The sequence below is a fragment of the Schistosoma mansoni genome (assembly GCF_000237925.1).
Source record: "Schistosoma mansoni, WGS project CABG00000000 data, supercontig 0160, strain Puerto Rico, whole genome shotgun sequence".
NCBI lineage: Eukaryota > Metazoa > Platyhelminthes > Trematoda > Strigeidida > Schistosomatidae > Schistosoma > Schistosoma mansoni.
In genome coordinates, this window is record NW_017386051.1 from 389370 (window position 1) to 406192 (window position 16823).

Consider the following 16823-nt stretch of genomic DNA (forward strand, 5'->3'; position numbering starts at 1 on the left):
CTCAACCATTACCTAGTTTATGGTAACATATAGTAATATAATGAGCACTTAAATTACGTAAACACTTTATAAAATGACTGGTTTATACAAATCGTTAAGTGAACTTATTCAACCCTTAACGTGTTTATTTGTAATGTTATTTCATGCCTATTAAATATACTCAAATTGGCTTCCTATAATCTATATGCTATTCACCTAATAAAACGTTTGATTTACTCTCATTTGGTGTTGTTGAGTTCTCTGAGTTACATGGTTTAATTACAAAGCTTTCGTTTATGTTCTGGAAAACACCAGTGCTTACGTCATATGGAAGGGAGCTTCTTAATTACTCTACAAGCTTGAAATTAGTTTGTTCTGTTGACTTTGGTTGTGGTTGGTTATCTTCATAACTTTATTTATCTTCAATTGTCTATGTACTGAAGTTGACTATTTTGTTAACCATTGGTCAGGTTACTCCCTGATATTTTTCGAATGAGTTGTTAGATTGGGTGTAACTTGATGTGTCTATTGACTGGAGATTGTTGATGAATACTATTCTTCTAGACATTTTCTGACTATCCCAGAATTTCCATAATTTAGAATTTCAACGCTTGCCTAGTCGAATCCCTGACCAGTATCTGTCCACAAATTTCAGCTAAGACTCTGATTTTTATATTCTCTGTCTAATCTTCTCGATTTTTCTGCAACGTGTATATATGCACCAATCGAATTACACTTGACGGAGAAGCTTTGGAGGATGTGGAAACCTTTACATATCTGGGCAGCATCATTGTTGAACACGATGGATGTGATGCAGATGTGAGGGCGAGGATCGGCTAAGCAAGAACAGCATATTTACCACTGAAAAACATCTGGAGCTCAAAACAACTGTCTGTCAACCAACACCAAGTTCAGAGTTTTCAATACAAATGTCAAGACAGTTCCACTGTATGGGGTGGAGACCTGGAGAACTACGAAAGCCATCATCCAGAAGATACAGGTGTTTATTAACAGTTGTCTACACAAAATACTTCGGATCGGTTGGCTAGACACTATCAGCAACAACCTACTGTGGGAGACAACAAACCAGATTCCAGCGGAGGAAGAAATCAGGAAGAAGCTCTGGAAGTGGATAGGACACACATTGAGGAAATCACCCAATTGCGACACAAGATAAGCTCTCACATGGAATCCTAAAGGCCAAAGGAGAAGAGGAAGACCAAAAAACACATTACTCCGAGAAATGGAGATAGATATGCGAAAAATGAACAAAAATTGGATAGAACTAGAAAGGAAGGCCCAGGACAGAGTGGGTTGGAGAATGCTGGTCGGCGTCCCATGCTCCATTGGGAGTAACAGGCGTAAGTAAGTAAGTAAGCGTATACATATACAAAAATAATTGGATCCCAAATACTTCTACATTCAACCTTTTATTATTAACAAGAATAAACGAGAGAAGATATACAAAACAAATAAGCTTCTTTATATCATAATCATCATCATCGAAATCATCACGATCGGAACCTCTATATCAAATATTTAATGAATATAATAAAGATACACAATTTGAACTTCAGTTTTATTACACTAAAACTAGAGTAACTCTCTATTCTATGGGGTTTTTTTTAGAAATTCTGTACAATATCTTGTATTTTCTTTAAAAAATGAAAAAAATGCTGAAAAACTAATGTACAACATAATTCAACTGATGTTACCATTAGTAACGTGCGCTAATAAAAAAAAATATGATACCAAAATACAAACAAACAAATAACCATATAAGTAAATGCACAATACACCTATAGCATAAAATACGTGAACGGGTGTGTTTATGTGTGTGTGTGTGTGTGCAGATACATTAAAGTATCAGTGTCATGTCAAAGAGTACATATATATATGTACACTTTTTATCCTGAATGTCAACCGGAATTTCTTGAATAGAAAATTTTCACACCAATGACATTAAGATTACTAACATTACTGTTCACAGAAAACACTAATAGTATCCGTAGTATCAGTGGAATCAGTAAAATTAAGTGTTACCATTATTGGTGTTTTTGTATTTGTGAAATTCACAAAGAGATTAGTTAAAGTAGTAACTATATATGTGAGTTTGTGTGTGTGTGGATGGATGGATGGATGGCGGGAAATGTTCACAAAATGTTGTCGTTTTAAATAAAGTTACTTCATAGCCAGGTTTCTTTTTCGCATTTACTTTGAAATTAGCTTTATTATAAATGGTGCTCAATTGAAAATGTATTAAAGACTATTAAATACTGATATTTGGGTTATTCTTAGATCCAAATCTTTATCCAGTAAATAGTGTCCTATCAGATACCAAATAGTAATTCATCAATCTTATCCAATGAAAACCCAGCTCTGTTAGTTAAGATACACAAAATGATTTATATAAATTGAACTATTTATTTTCAACTATAGTCCTGAATAAGATATTTGAATGTGATCAGAAGGGGTTTTGTGGAGATTTCAGTATTTTCATAGTTGAAATCATGAGTCAATTAAAGCTAGACCACCATTGAAAACCTGGAAGCACTGGACGGCCGTTTCATCTTAGTTTGAGACTCCTCAGAAGTGCGCATACACGATCTCGCCTCGCGAGATTCGAACTCAGGACCTACTAGTCCCGCGCCAGAGCACTTAACCGATAGACCACTGAGCTGGCTAGCATCCAACGGTGTTAATGTCTAACTTCAACCAATCCACGAAGTTTGAATGTATATAGTATGTTCCGTTGAGAAGTTTCATAACCAGCATGAAATTATCATCAATCTCTCTCGTAAATCGTAGAATTTGTTTAACACTAAATGATTAGATTGTGGTCAAAAATCAATGATCGATTAGTTGTAAATATCTCAGTAATATAAGTGGTCAGTATCAGACTGAATATCTTTTAGTAGCCCGGTATCTGACTCTCGTTAGATTGTATGATTGATTGTTATCGAAATAGACATGTCCTCAATCCTCGTATATAATTATTTACTTAACTCGCGTTAGTGAATAACGGAATCAAATAAGTCAAATACGAGAATGTATTTTTGAATGCGTATATTTCGTACAATCGTTGATCGGAAATAGAAGCAAAACGAAACTACGCTCAATGGAGAGGGCGAATGAGCCAACTCAATTTAACCAAGCATGAACCTATATTTAGAGTCAGATAAAAGTAAGTTACAGACTTGTGATGAATAGGATAAGAGGTACACACACAAAAGCTCATATAAAAATAGCCAGAGTTGATAAGTGAATAATAGACAAGGTCAAAATGTGACTCAAGAAGAATGAATAAACTGGTCTGTCCGGAAGCTAGAATATGCTGTATAGGCTTGCATAGTACCACAATCACACTAATAACTGCCCGGAGTTGGGAAGTGAACAACATGGGTTTGAATCTCACAGAGAGCATCAGCTCTCATGATTTCATGTGAGCACTGCTGATGCGTGTCCTTTAGCGAAGAAACTATGATTAAGCTCTTTCGTCAATGACCTTTAATCATCTTACGTATATATATTTCATTGAAACCATGAAGTGATCTAAGTTAGCCAACCATTAAAAATCCATCCTAGTATGAGAGTCCTCACCAGTACGCATTCACGACCGAGTATAGATTGTGTGGTGGATGCTCATAAGAGACAATGGAAAACGATAGAGCAATGTCATAGATTGATCGAAGTTATACGTTATTACCGTTGGATCCGTCTCAGTGGTCTGAAGGTTAGACGTTCACACGGGACCTGGAGTACCGTGTTCGATTCCCGCCAGAAGGGTCATGAATGAGCTCTATTGAGGAGTCCCATACTAGGATGGATCGGCCGTTTGGTGTTTTCAGGTATTCAATGGTCGTGTAACTTGGATAGGTTCGTCATTTCAATGAAATTCACCAATATCTACAACCTTTTACTGACGTAAACATATATGACTTAAATCTGTGAAGAAAACTTTGTTGTAACTTTTGTAATTTTTATTGTCTTTTCGATTAATTTTTGATTTTTAGCTCCATCAGCTCCACAAAAATTACGTTTAATCAGTCAAATAATTCCACAGTCCAGTATAAATTCACCACCACAAATTTTACTACGTATTACATGGGAACCAGTTTGGTATGATGGTTATAAAGTAGGTGAAATGTCTACATTGTATAGAATTAGATGGCGTTTAATTGGTGGTGAGAGGAATTTCAAAGGAGCAGAGCAATCTCTTGTAAAACGTACATTACGTTCAACGGATAAATATCCTAGTGAATCGACATTATATTGGCCTATCATTGAAAAACAACAAAAACACCAACAAATCGAACCACAACAGCACCAATACCATGCGAATCAATTCATAGAAAATGGTGCTCGCAATCCATTTCAATCAGAATCACTTGTTCCAACCAAATTTTTACATGGTGAAGTGAATTTAACTGAAACTAGTTGGAATCCTGCTTCTGGTATATTTCGTAAGTGAAACAGTAGTGAATTGTACAAAATGATGATTTTTCTTGTATTTCCTATTTTCAATATAGGGTTATTAGTATAGAGTTGAATTATAGATGAGACTACAATTTATGAACGAATCAATCAGATTCGAGATAGCCTATCTTAGGTTTTGGCGCGAAATTCATTCATCAATATGGCTAAGTACCATTTTGACATTATAGCTGATGTCAGTTCGTAACGAAAACCCTAACTCTAATTCCTAACCCTAACGTCTAACGGTTGATCCTAATCCTAATGCCCTAAACTAATTCACAACCTTCGTATAATCGTATTTAGTAAGTGGACATTCTCAAGATTACGTAAAGATTGCTCAGAGGTCTTATATAACTTTCGTCCGTATTTTTGTTGTATAGGAAATTAACACTTGAATTATTGTATTTTTATATTCTCCTAGTTGTGAGCTTTTTTGTGATACATAAGTTACTGTTGTTGTATGTTGTAGCTGTCTTGAATTACCGTTACTTTGTTACGAGGCCATTACTTACTTACTTACTTACTTACTTACTTACTTACTTATGCCTTCTACCCCTCGTTGAGAAGCACAGGCCTCTCACCAGCACTCTCCATCCAACTCTGTCCTGTGTAATTTTTTCCAGTTCTTTCCAGTTGCTACTCATCCTTTCCAAGTCTACTTCCTGCTCTCAACACAGTGTGTTCTTTGGCATTTCTCTATCCCCTTTTTTCAGGATTACTAGTTAGCACTTGCCTCATAATGTAGTTTAATGATTTCTTTATGTGTGTCCTATGCACTTCCAACGTCTTTTCCTCACTTCCTCTTTAATTGGAAGCTGGTCTGTTCTCGCCCACAGTAGGCTGTTGCTGATGGCATCCAACCAACGGACATTGATTATCTTGCATAGAGAATTGTTAAAAGAATACTTGTTCCGTTTTGATGATGGTTGTGGTAGTTCTCCAAGTTTCAGCTCGGTATAGTAGGACTGTTTTGAGGTTTGTATTGAAGATTTTGACTTTGATATTGGTCGACAGTTGTTCTGAATTCCATTTGTTCTTCAACTGTAAAAATGCTGCCCTTGTAGTCCTTTTCCACTTATGTTGTATTCATGCTGATATTGCAATCTCTTAATTATGTTAATTTGTGGTCAAGATTTTGCCCTATATTATTGTTTGAGTGATGTATACCATCTGAACTGTATAGCAAGGAGGTATCTAATTGTTGCGTCATATGCTGACTATCGGGTAAGTAATTGTTGGTCTAACTCCATTCTAGATCATATGTTTGGTGTTCTTGACTATTATCTCACCATCATTGTTTCATTGATATTAAGCAAATAGTCTAGGCGAATTAATCAATACTGAGACTAGTTAAAAAAAATTTGATTGTTGTATTACCATCCAATCACACCTAGAAGAAATCTGTTTATTCTTTATTCTTTTTATTCTTTTTCATGATGTAAACACTAACAGTATTGATCCACGTATCAAAAAAGATATATAGTTCATCAAAGATCTCACTTTCAAATCGATTAAAAGGGTTCGAATCTCGTGAGGCGGGATCGTGGATGCGCACTGCTGAGGAGTCCAACAATAGAACGAAACGGCTGTCCAGTGCTTCCAGGCTTCCATGGTGGTCTAGCTTCAATTGATTCATGATTTCAACTATTTAGTGACTGTTATATAAATCGCAGTATCAATAGTGTCATAATAGTGCTATAAATAATGTACAGTGTAGGGTTAAATATTTAATAAGAGCCAATAAACTATCTTATTTGAAATAGGTCTTGTATTTATAGATTGTATTAGTCACAGATTAATCACCGCTAAGGTACCTGCTGATAATCAGTGATATTGAATAGATATTTTGATACTACTAAGAGATTCTTCAAAAATTAATACCAATGACCCTACTAAGGATCGGATCCAGGACTTTCAAATTACCGTTTATTAAAAGTTAAGTATTAAGGCTATATAAAACTGATGGCTTACACGTTTCTCTTCTGTACACAAAGTTCACTTCTCTCAGACTAGATGATTTCAAAAGATACATCAAACGGAACTATGTCTTCAGAGTTCACAAGATGTTCCACGATTAAACGGTTAATCGTTTTTGATGTACACCAATTCGAAAATCATGAAACATAATATTCAGTGATAAATTTAGAAAGCCCTCACTTTGTATGGACAATCTAATCTGTTCCACTGAAACACATAAGCTTATAACTACATATTGATATAACTACATCATTCTTTCTTAATGAAATACTTTTTTTATTTGCCATTACTTTGTCAGTACTTGGTATGAGTTATGAATTTCGTGTTGCTGTAATCACAACATTACAAATTGGTTATGAAACTATAGAAACAGTGTCATTTGAAGGAACAGGTAAGATATTTTTCCAGGTTAACTTTTAATGTTAATCTTTTAAATCCTAATCAATTGATGAGTTTAATTTATAATTTAAATTATAATCTTATCAAAGATCTAATAACAAACCTTTTATGCTTTCAGAAAGTTCTTGATCTTCTGAACAAGAAATTAGTATCCAAAGCTTTACATTTATCACATCAGTTGGTTCAAGATATTGCATAATAGCAAGATTCACTTGATAATTTTTGTTGTTTTAGTCTTTCGATTTGTCATTAGGATAAAAAAACACGTACATATAAATGAGACGTAATTGTATTTAATAGTTTCTGATATTATGAAGAGTTACAGGTACGAATTCAATAGTTCGCGGTTTGTGTCGTTGGACTGGTCATACTGAAACAAAAGTTTTATGCTATACTATAGATGTACCTACCGAATGATCAATATTACAATTTACAATGATTAAGGAAAGTGCTATATCGATTGCCTGCGTGTGTGCTTGCCCAGTTGTTATATCGATTGAGTATGTGCCCAGTTTAATAAATGAACGTGATAAGACTGCCTATTGGAGAGCAGGGAATTTATTGATCGCCCAATGTTACACAAAAGCTGTATGAACAGTCTTGAGTACTTATCAGTCCTGCTTTCTGCCTAGCCCAGCCAGTTAAGTCCAGAACACCAATAACAGCCTCTGCAATATGAATCATTATTCTCAAACATATCTGGTTTATATACCAAACAAACTGACCACATTGTACCATAAAATAGAAAATAACATTTGTACAAGATTTGGCCAAATGTGGCTGTGAGTAGGGGGAACAGTAATTAATGGACTAGGGATAACTCAAGAATGGTTAATCGTATAATAATAGTCTATAGGTCAAAATAAAGCTCATAATAAGAGGAACACGAATATGAATAGTCTAGTTACTTAAGGATTATACAATAGGAAATATATATATATCATATTGGTCTATAAATAGTTCTCAAAGTTACCATTCATAAATCTCCATGGGATATAACAGAAAATAAGATCACTGAATTTATAGTCGGCATTATGTTATCTGAGTATTTGTTCTCGAGTACTGACTATATTCTGTCGATTAAATTATGATATGTTCATTTCATGATAAATGACTAGTGATTAGAACAGACTTGTTTGTTATTGGATTATGGCTTAAAGATAATTTACAGAGAATCCTTAAAATTACTTGGTCTTTATGATAATTAACACACGTTTATAAGCAAAGATGGATGGTGACTAGCAGTGGAGTCTAGGACGCGCAGTTTGTCCTGTTTGGAACTCATCAGACAGATATACCTGCATCCCAGACTTAATGTTGATTCTTGGCCTCGAACTTAGTATCGTTCGCTTCCTACGCCATCGCGATATCTACTTAGCTACTGATTCCAGATAGCCAATGACTCATGCAATGGAGTGAAGTTTTAATTCATTTTGTATTGTATGTTTGAATCTTCCCTGTGATGTTTAGGACTGCAATTGATCAGTCTCTTATTGGCATATATGCATCCAGCGCGGATTGTTTCGATGTCCCCCATTAACGGAGATGAATATAGGAAACTGATCAATTTAAGTTCTAAACGTCGATAGGAAGATTCAAACAATCAATATAAAAATAAATTGAAGGTATATCTTTATTCATGACTCAAAACTATTTGGCATAGTTTAACTTATTCTATGAAACCAAAAAATTGTTAAGGCAGAATGAAAAGTGATCAAAAGGCAGCCACTTTTATCAGTCATAACGAGAAATGTGTTTAGTTCCATAATGAATGTTGTTTTGATTGATAGCTTAAACCCATCCTAAATTAAGATTGTATGAAGAATAGGATAAAACTAAGCAAATAGTTTAGTTTGAATGGCCTATAAGATTCTGACCTAAATCTTTGAATCTCATTCTGAGTACTGAATCACACACTAACCAATATGTGACAAATAATTTTTTTTCTAGTCTTTTGTATTAACAGAATTTTATGAAAGTTATAATGTGATCCTAGTGGCTCGACATCACGTCCAGTATGTTTTGATTTTGAGTGTCTGGGAGTAACCAGAATGAATCTATGGATCTAAGTTTCGTGTCAGTTGGGACTATTGATTAAGAATCACATGTAGTAGATTTGAATCAGATTCACACTATTTCTTAGTCTGAGACGTTAACAGTGGGTTATTATGACAGCGGTTGGCATACTGTAGGACTGAGATATTTACATCATTTAACCACTGAATAATGGTTTGTCTTGTCCTTACTACTGATTGAGCTCAATATCCATAGTTTCCTACTGACTAACTCTAGTCACTTAACATCACCAAAACATAATCTCAGCGAGTTAAGACTTAATTATATTATTATTTCTTTAAAAAATAAATTCACTTCATATTTTTCTGCTTTCAATCTAGCACCAACAAATACACCAACTTCAATACAAGTCAGTTATACATTAGATCAAATAATCCTATCATGGAATCCACCTGATTGGGATCATCGTCATGGTATATTTGAATCGTATGAAATTAAATGTTATCGTAGTAAACCATCTATAAATGTCAGTCGTGTTGATTTCGATGAAAAAATGAATAATCAGTTGAAATCTTACGAAGATCAATATTTCAATGTGACCTTATTAAATAGTCGTGTACAATGGCCAATTTCAGCGCCTAATGATTTATTAAATATTATTCCATGGCCAAGTGGTCAAATTCGTTTAAATTACCCTAATGATTTTAATTATAAACATGGTGAGATTGATTCTCGACTAAACAATAACGATAATACTGTGAGGTATGGTAATAATAATAATAACAATAATATTTATGCATGTGTTATTCGTGCAGTCAATGTGTATGGATTCGGTCCATGGTCAACAGAGAAGATAATTTTACCAAAGAAACCATGTAAGTATAAATCGCTTAATCTCACTCGCACTCTCATCCTGTTTTTAATAGTCTTGTCATGTCGTTTATAGTGTAGTGTTTTGTTCATTCTAAGTTAGCAATGAAGATATGAGGTAAAATCTTATAGCTACTTAGTCAGTTCCTTTGTATAGTTGATTGTTAAACTAGAAATAGACCACTTTAGTGCATTTTCTGGTAAAAAAAAAATACCATGATTTCCTTTAGTACATATCAAGATGACGCCTGTAGCTCCTCTGGGGGTTACTGCCGGTCCCAAGCCCGGGTAAAGGAGGAGGGTTGGGCATGGGGTTAGCGACCCCATCCCGTAGAAAATCAACTCGCTAAAAAAACGCTAACCAGAAAAAATCATTCAAACCATTCAAACTCTGCCCTGGGAGTAGAAGGAATAATTATGAAGTCTCATGATGAAAGCCGAGTTCCTTCGGAAGTCATTAGGCCGATGCACCTTCTTACAACCAGAGCGACAATTTTTATAGGTACATGGAATGTCCGAACAATGTGGGAGACCGGAAGAGTCTTCCAAATTGCTGCAGAAATGAGAAGATACAACCTGGAGGTGCTTGGAATCAGCGAAACACATTGGACGCAGGTTGGACAACAACGACTGTCTTCAGGAGAACTGTTATACTCCGGTCATGAAGAAGAAAATGCCCCACATACACAAGGAGTTTCATTGATGCTGTCCAGAAAAGTACATATCAAGATGACGTATAAGGTAGGAAAACTGAAATACTTCTTTTAAACTATGAACCACCATATGTCACATCCTTTAACTCACTAACAAGTCAATTTATGTTATTGTGATTTTATCATAAACAATATAGGTCTCTTATTGATATTGAATTTGTGTACTTCAAGGAGGCTAATCGTTAAAGTACGATCATAATCCATTTACCTTGACGATGTTACATACTTAAAACGTTTATATTTGTATACGACCATACACCTCAGAAATATTTTCGTTGAAAACAGATCTTTTGGTAGTGAACAAGAATAAGAGTGGCGGACAATCGAATGTGCACAAATTACAAACTATACCAGTAAAATCTGATAACCATTTAGTAAACAGTTAATTTGCAAAATAACAATTAATTATCTCTACCTTGACTGTTTCTTCTGTAAATAACAGTTCATCTTCTCTGATTTCATTGTTTATGCATTTCCATACCAGTTGCGCTTCGTTCCTATTCTTTCTTTATCGATCTTCCGCCAAAATACATCATATGCCTGTCCATTGCCATATGCTACTTATGTGAATATAAGTAGCTCACACCACACTTTCACTGAAATTCATGTTTTTTAATATTTAAAAAAATAGAGAGTTTAAGTATTTGTATGCAACTACTTAAGATTATAGGTTCGAATCCTAAATGCGCGATCGTAAATTGCTCAATACTGAGGAGTCTCACACTAGAACAAAACAACCGTCTAGTCCTTCCAGGTTTTCACTGGTAATCTAATATTGATTGATTTATGATTTAAATCAAGTTTATCAATAAGCTAATATCATTCAATCTAGTTTAATATTCTGAATTTATTTAAATGATTTTCTTTTATTGATGTATGTTATTTAGTTTATTGCGAACAAAGAAACAAAAAAAACAAAACAATATTCTAAGCAGAGATGGATAGTGGTTAGCAGTAGAATCCACCACGCGCGTTCTGTCCTATTTGGGACTCGTCAGCTGGACGTACCAGCATCTCAGAGTTGAAGTTCACTCTGGGACTCGAACCCAGTACGTTTCGCTTTAAACCCCATCGCGTTATCCACTCAACTACTGAGTCTTGATAGCCACTTGCTTGTGCAATGAGGTGAAGTTTGAATTCACTTAGTATTGTTTCCAAAGTGAACATCAACTCTGAGATGCAGATACATCCAGCTGACGAGTCCAAAACACGCGTCAAACTGGATTCCACTGCTAACCACTATCTATCTTTGCTTATAATGCTTGTAAATTAAGACTATATCAAGGCAATACGCACAGTATGCACATATGGCCAATAAGAGACTGACCAGTTGCACTCCTAAACATCAATGGGAAGATTCAAACAAACAATATTCTCTTCTTTCTTTTTTTCCCTTTCTCCTTAGCTATCCCTTCTTCCCCAGATAATCTTCGTGCAATATTTCTTAACCAACATCAATTACGTATTAGTTGGTCATTACCAATTCATTTAATACAAACTATTTCACCTCATCTTATTACAAAATTAACAAAAAATGATATACATAAATTAATTATATCATTAGAAAATAATTATTTATATTTTGCTATATATATTAGTCCAATAATAAAAATTAATTGGAAACGTTATACAACTAAAGGTCCTACAACTGAATTAATTTTAGTAAGTTTAATCAATTTGGATCTTCTTTTTTTTCTGGTTAGTGTTTTGTTTTTAGTGAGTTAGTTTTCTATGGGATAGGGGTTGCTAACCATATGCCCAATCCTCTTTCTTTCTCCGGGCTTGAGACCGGCAGTAACCCCAGAGGGGCTCCGGGCAGAGTAATTAAGTAAGTTTAATACATAATTAGTGCAATATTAATGATTTTTATCAATCATAAGAAAAGATGATGTGTGAATGAGTGAGTTGGTGAATGCTGGTCAGTGACCTATGCTCCATTGGGGGTAACAAGCGTGAGTAAGTAAGTATTGTATGAATGGTTATTGATTGGAATGGAAGTAATTCGATATGTTAATCAGTCATAGCTTAAATAGTTGATCGAAGTTCTAGGAATTTACATTTTTATACACATGAACACCTCCCAGCATGGATAAACAAAGGCTTGGTGAACAAAGTAAACAGCTCGATATTGGCCTATTTAGTACAAAATGGTCATAGTGCCAGGATAAACCAATTTGTAGGGTCAGTAATTTTTCCCAAAGCTTGTCAGGTTTGAGGTCCTTCAAAACGGCTGAAACAGTAGCCATCTGGATGAAGAAACCGGAGTTATGCATATAGAAGAATTATCTCCAACCACTCTTCCTCCCCTGGCCAATTAATAAATAGTAATATTAGCTATTGGATGACCTAATTTGACCTTTCGTAGTCAAATGTAATTGTCTCTCTTATCTTTGTATTATTATTATTATTATTGGTTAAACATCATTATTAGTCTCTTCAATACATGATTCATTTCGCATTGATCCCTCCTTATTACGTCTTACTAATTTTTCACACAACTTAGTTTTCCACTCGATCGAATTGTAATTGCACTATCATATATCTCTCTCACCCTATCTGACCCATATTTATTCTGATCACAGATCTTACATATTTCCACTTAACATATATACAGATTCAAGTTAACACTCTATATGAGTCATATCAACATCAACAATTTTATTCTACTTGGTTTGACAATCCTAAATTTACATGCTTTAAACGATGTATTTAACCCTTAACCTGGTCATTTTTTCTCATTATTAATTTGCATATATAATTGTAGAACCTGAAGAGAATTTATCAAAAAGAATATACTTCGTTCAAATATTAGTCTTTTAATATGATGGGGATCTTTAAACGATTAAACAGTTATGTTGATAAGTGCTAAGGATTATGTAATTTAAGTCTTTAAATAGCTGTCTACCTATTGCTTCCAGCTAACTAATCAAGCATTATTAAAAAGAAGAGACTATATACTGAGAATTACTAACTGTTATATATTCAGAAAAAAATATTTTTTTTCTACTTGGATCCAAGTGATTGAATAGTCTCTTTTGTTTAATATGTCCTGAACTAATGGCCTTGTGTTTTCCAAAGACTCTGTAACTTTGATTAAGCTAATAACATGATTAGCAGATAACATAACATGGTCATAAGTAATGAATCTGAAGTCTTATCTTCAAGTTGTTCAACAAAGTTCTTTTAATTTCAGTAGCTAATCAAAACATGAACACAACCAACTGCATAGAAATTCTATTACTCTTTATTCGGCATTAAATATATAACTATAAATCTTTATAATCAGGAAGTCATAATTTATTCAGGACGTGATCAGCAATAAAACAAACCGAGTATTAGGCTCATTATTGATTATTGATCATTTAGGGACAGTTTATGATCTGAAGCGCAAGTATACAGTTAGGAAGGAAGCAAAATACAATAGCCAATGTATGTTATTAACTACACAATAAAATATATATAATAGTTCTATGTAGACTAGTCCTGAAGGTTCCACTCTTCTTAAATATTCTTTATTATGTAATACTAATACTATTGTGATATCAATATACACAATGGTATCACAAAACTAGATCAAGACTACTTTGGTTCTAAAAAAATTAAATGATAACGATAAGAAACATCTACCTGTCTAGTTGTCCATTAAGGATACTTTATTTGCCTTGTGTAGCTCTGCTATCGACAAGGAACTATCGGATACTGTTGGGATGATCCTAAAAAAAACTCGCAACAGAAATGGCAAGCTGAGGATACATTAATAAGCATTTTATCCTATCAGCGTTCACTAGAAGTTTTGCTAGAAATATCACGCAAGTGAAAAGTCACATGTAGAGGTTCTGACTGGCTGATTACTACAGTGCTACTATGTTTAGTAGTATTCTAGAATTTTCAGTCAAACCCAAGGACTTTTAAAATACTATAAAAACTCAATATTTTCTGTACATAAAAGAACCTTTGCAATAAAGTGCTTCCCGCATATTTGTGCCTTTTCTCTCGTATTCAAGTCGCTGTGTAGTTCTAGCTTGGGGGTACAAGAATAGCTTGGGATCCGAATATAGGGTTCAATCAACAAGACTTATCAGTTACTAAAAATTTTAGAGGTGGAAAGTTGAAAAATTTCTGACCATCAGATTGGCTGAATTGTTTTGTTTACAAAAATTTGCTACTAATGTTTTGTTTAAGTAGTGTACAGAAAATAAAAAACATTATCACAACCCACAAGGTCATATTTTGAGCAATGATAACTGTATTCCTTGAGATATACTTATTCAATATTATCAGCTTTATTTTCGTTCTTCCCCCTTTCTTTAGAATGATTATGATGAAAAAACTAATTATCTAGTACGAATTAGTTCAGTGAGTATCAATGAACATGAAAGTAAATGGTCAGAACCAATTTCAACCGAACGAATTGAATCAATGAATTCTAATTTGGCTATTAAAGTTTATAATTCAAAATGTCGTTTATTTTATCGATCACAAACAGATTTATGGCAATTACAAGTAAAATGGGAAGTTCCTAAACAATTACAAACTGGATCATATTTTGATCAACTTTCTCATTATAGAGTTAGTCAGATTCTTAAATATTTTCATTATAATAATCATCATCACAAACTTGATTATTTGAAGTGTTTATTGATATTTGTTGGAAATCAGTGTGTACCTGTTAGTTATTCTAATTGATCGATTCTTATCGATTAACGTGACATCATGATCACTATCCCTGGTGACTCGACACTGTAGTACTAGTTTAAAATAGATAGAATATGGTTAGCAGTGGAATCTAGGACTCACGAATCATCCTTTTTGGACGTGTAGTTCTACTTGATGAGTAACAGATGAAAATCGGAAATAGCTAAGGAATAAAGACTACTTTAGTCAAATCATCACACACGTCAATGTTACGCACAGATTATCAGTTATCTAGAATAGTGTTTAGATAAACAGTCCAATATTTAAAAATAAATTGTCAGTCTGAAAAAAAACAGTCAGTCAACAACAAATGTCATGGGAACTGGATACTCAACGGTTTAATTGACTATTGAATCATATCAGCTAATTCAAAGGAGAAAATGACTTAAAGAAGTGAGGTTAAAACAGGGTAACAAAACCAGATGCAATTGAAATCCAAACACGAGAAATATGGTACAAAGGGATAGTTTCAATCAAAGACTGTAGAGTCAGAAATTATATCTAACGGCCTCTCTCTCTCTCTCTCTCTATATATATATATATATATATATATATATATTGAGGGAGAAAGACAAGGCGTGAAGTAGAGAGGAAGAATGAATTAAATTACTTCACCGTGACTGATTTCGCACCATTATGATGATGACGTAACAGATTTATCAAGTAAATTTTCATGTACCTGATCAAAAAGAGTTGTTTTCATTTAAATCACTAACTGTTCAAGGTTAGAAAACCACTGGAAACGTGAAAGAGCTGAACGGCTGATTCATCCCAGTATGGGTCTCTTCAGAAGTGCAAATCCACGACCTCATACGGGAGAATCGAATCCAGGACATTCAGTCTCACAAATGAATATTTAATCTATAGACCATTCAGCTTCACTATCTAATGCTTATAGGTTTTTTAACGGTTGCTTAACTTTGATCAGTCTATGATTTTAATAAAATTCAACATTTGCTTCAAACCCCATACTAAAAAATTCTTTTGTCTTTTTAACTAGATTAATTATACAATGATTAAATCAACCATGAAATATACTACTCATATAATACCAATAGTAAATCGTGAATTATCATTAAACAAATTAGATTCATATAAAAATAAATTTATATTACAAAATTGGTTATATACATCAGAATCTGATTCAATTTATGGTATATCTATACGACCAGTTTTTAAGGGGAACAAATTACAAACAGATATGGATACATATGTTAAACGACCATATGGTATTCTAGAAAATAATTTATGTTATATACCAAAAAAGAGTAAGTTGTACTTAAACCTTCTGTTCTTTGTTTTTTCGATATAGTTTATGGTAAGTAAACTTGACAATTGGTATTGTATCTTATTTAGAACATGCTATAGCTAGATTTTAGATTCTTGCTATACAGAGTACTACTCTAGCACTCAAATGCCAGAACCCTCCAGATTCCAAGTTAGAAGACAGAAAACAAATGAGAAGGAATGTTATTCCAAACAGTTTTATATATGGTACGAAACTCCTAGCTGTTTGTAGTTCTCAGTATGAACGAAATCAATATTCCAATCATCTAATCCGCATACTGTGATTTTTAGCGCTAGTCCAATAGGAAAGCTACACGTCGAGATTCTGGAATGTTCTTCTAAAAGATGGCTGAATGGAAGGTCTTTGGCTCTTTCTGAGCTTCTTAGAGCTTCCATAAGTTCATCCGGTTG

The 16823-nt window shown here is 33.9% G+C and overlaps 1 protein-coding gene across 1 annotated transcript in view; it reads left to right on the forward strand.

Annotated features, from left to right (window-relative positions):
- Smp_144050 (receptor tyrosine phosphatase type r2a,putative) overlaps positions 1–16823 on the forward strand; it is a gene marked incomplete at both ends in the record, with an annotated part of 132178 nt that overhangs the window by 91020 nt on the left and 24335 nt on the right. The window contains 5 exons of the mRNA XM_018797987.1: positions 3993–4442; positions 6731–6823; positions 9228–9604; positions 14742–14999; positions 16306–16393. Coding sequence (XP_018646753.1) covers positions 3993–4442; positions 6731–6823; positions 9228–9604; positions 14742–14999; positions 16306–16393 — 1266 coding nt within the window. The remainder of the gene's footprint in view (positions 1–3992; positions 4443–6730; positions 6824–9227; positions 9605–14741; positions 15000–16305; positions 16394–16823) is intronic.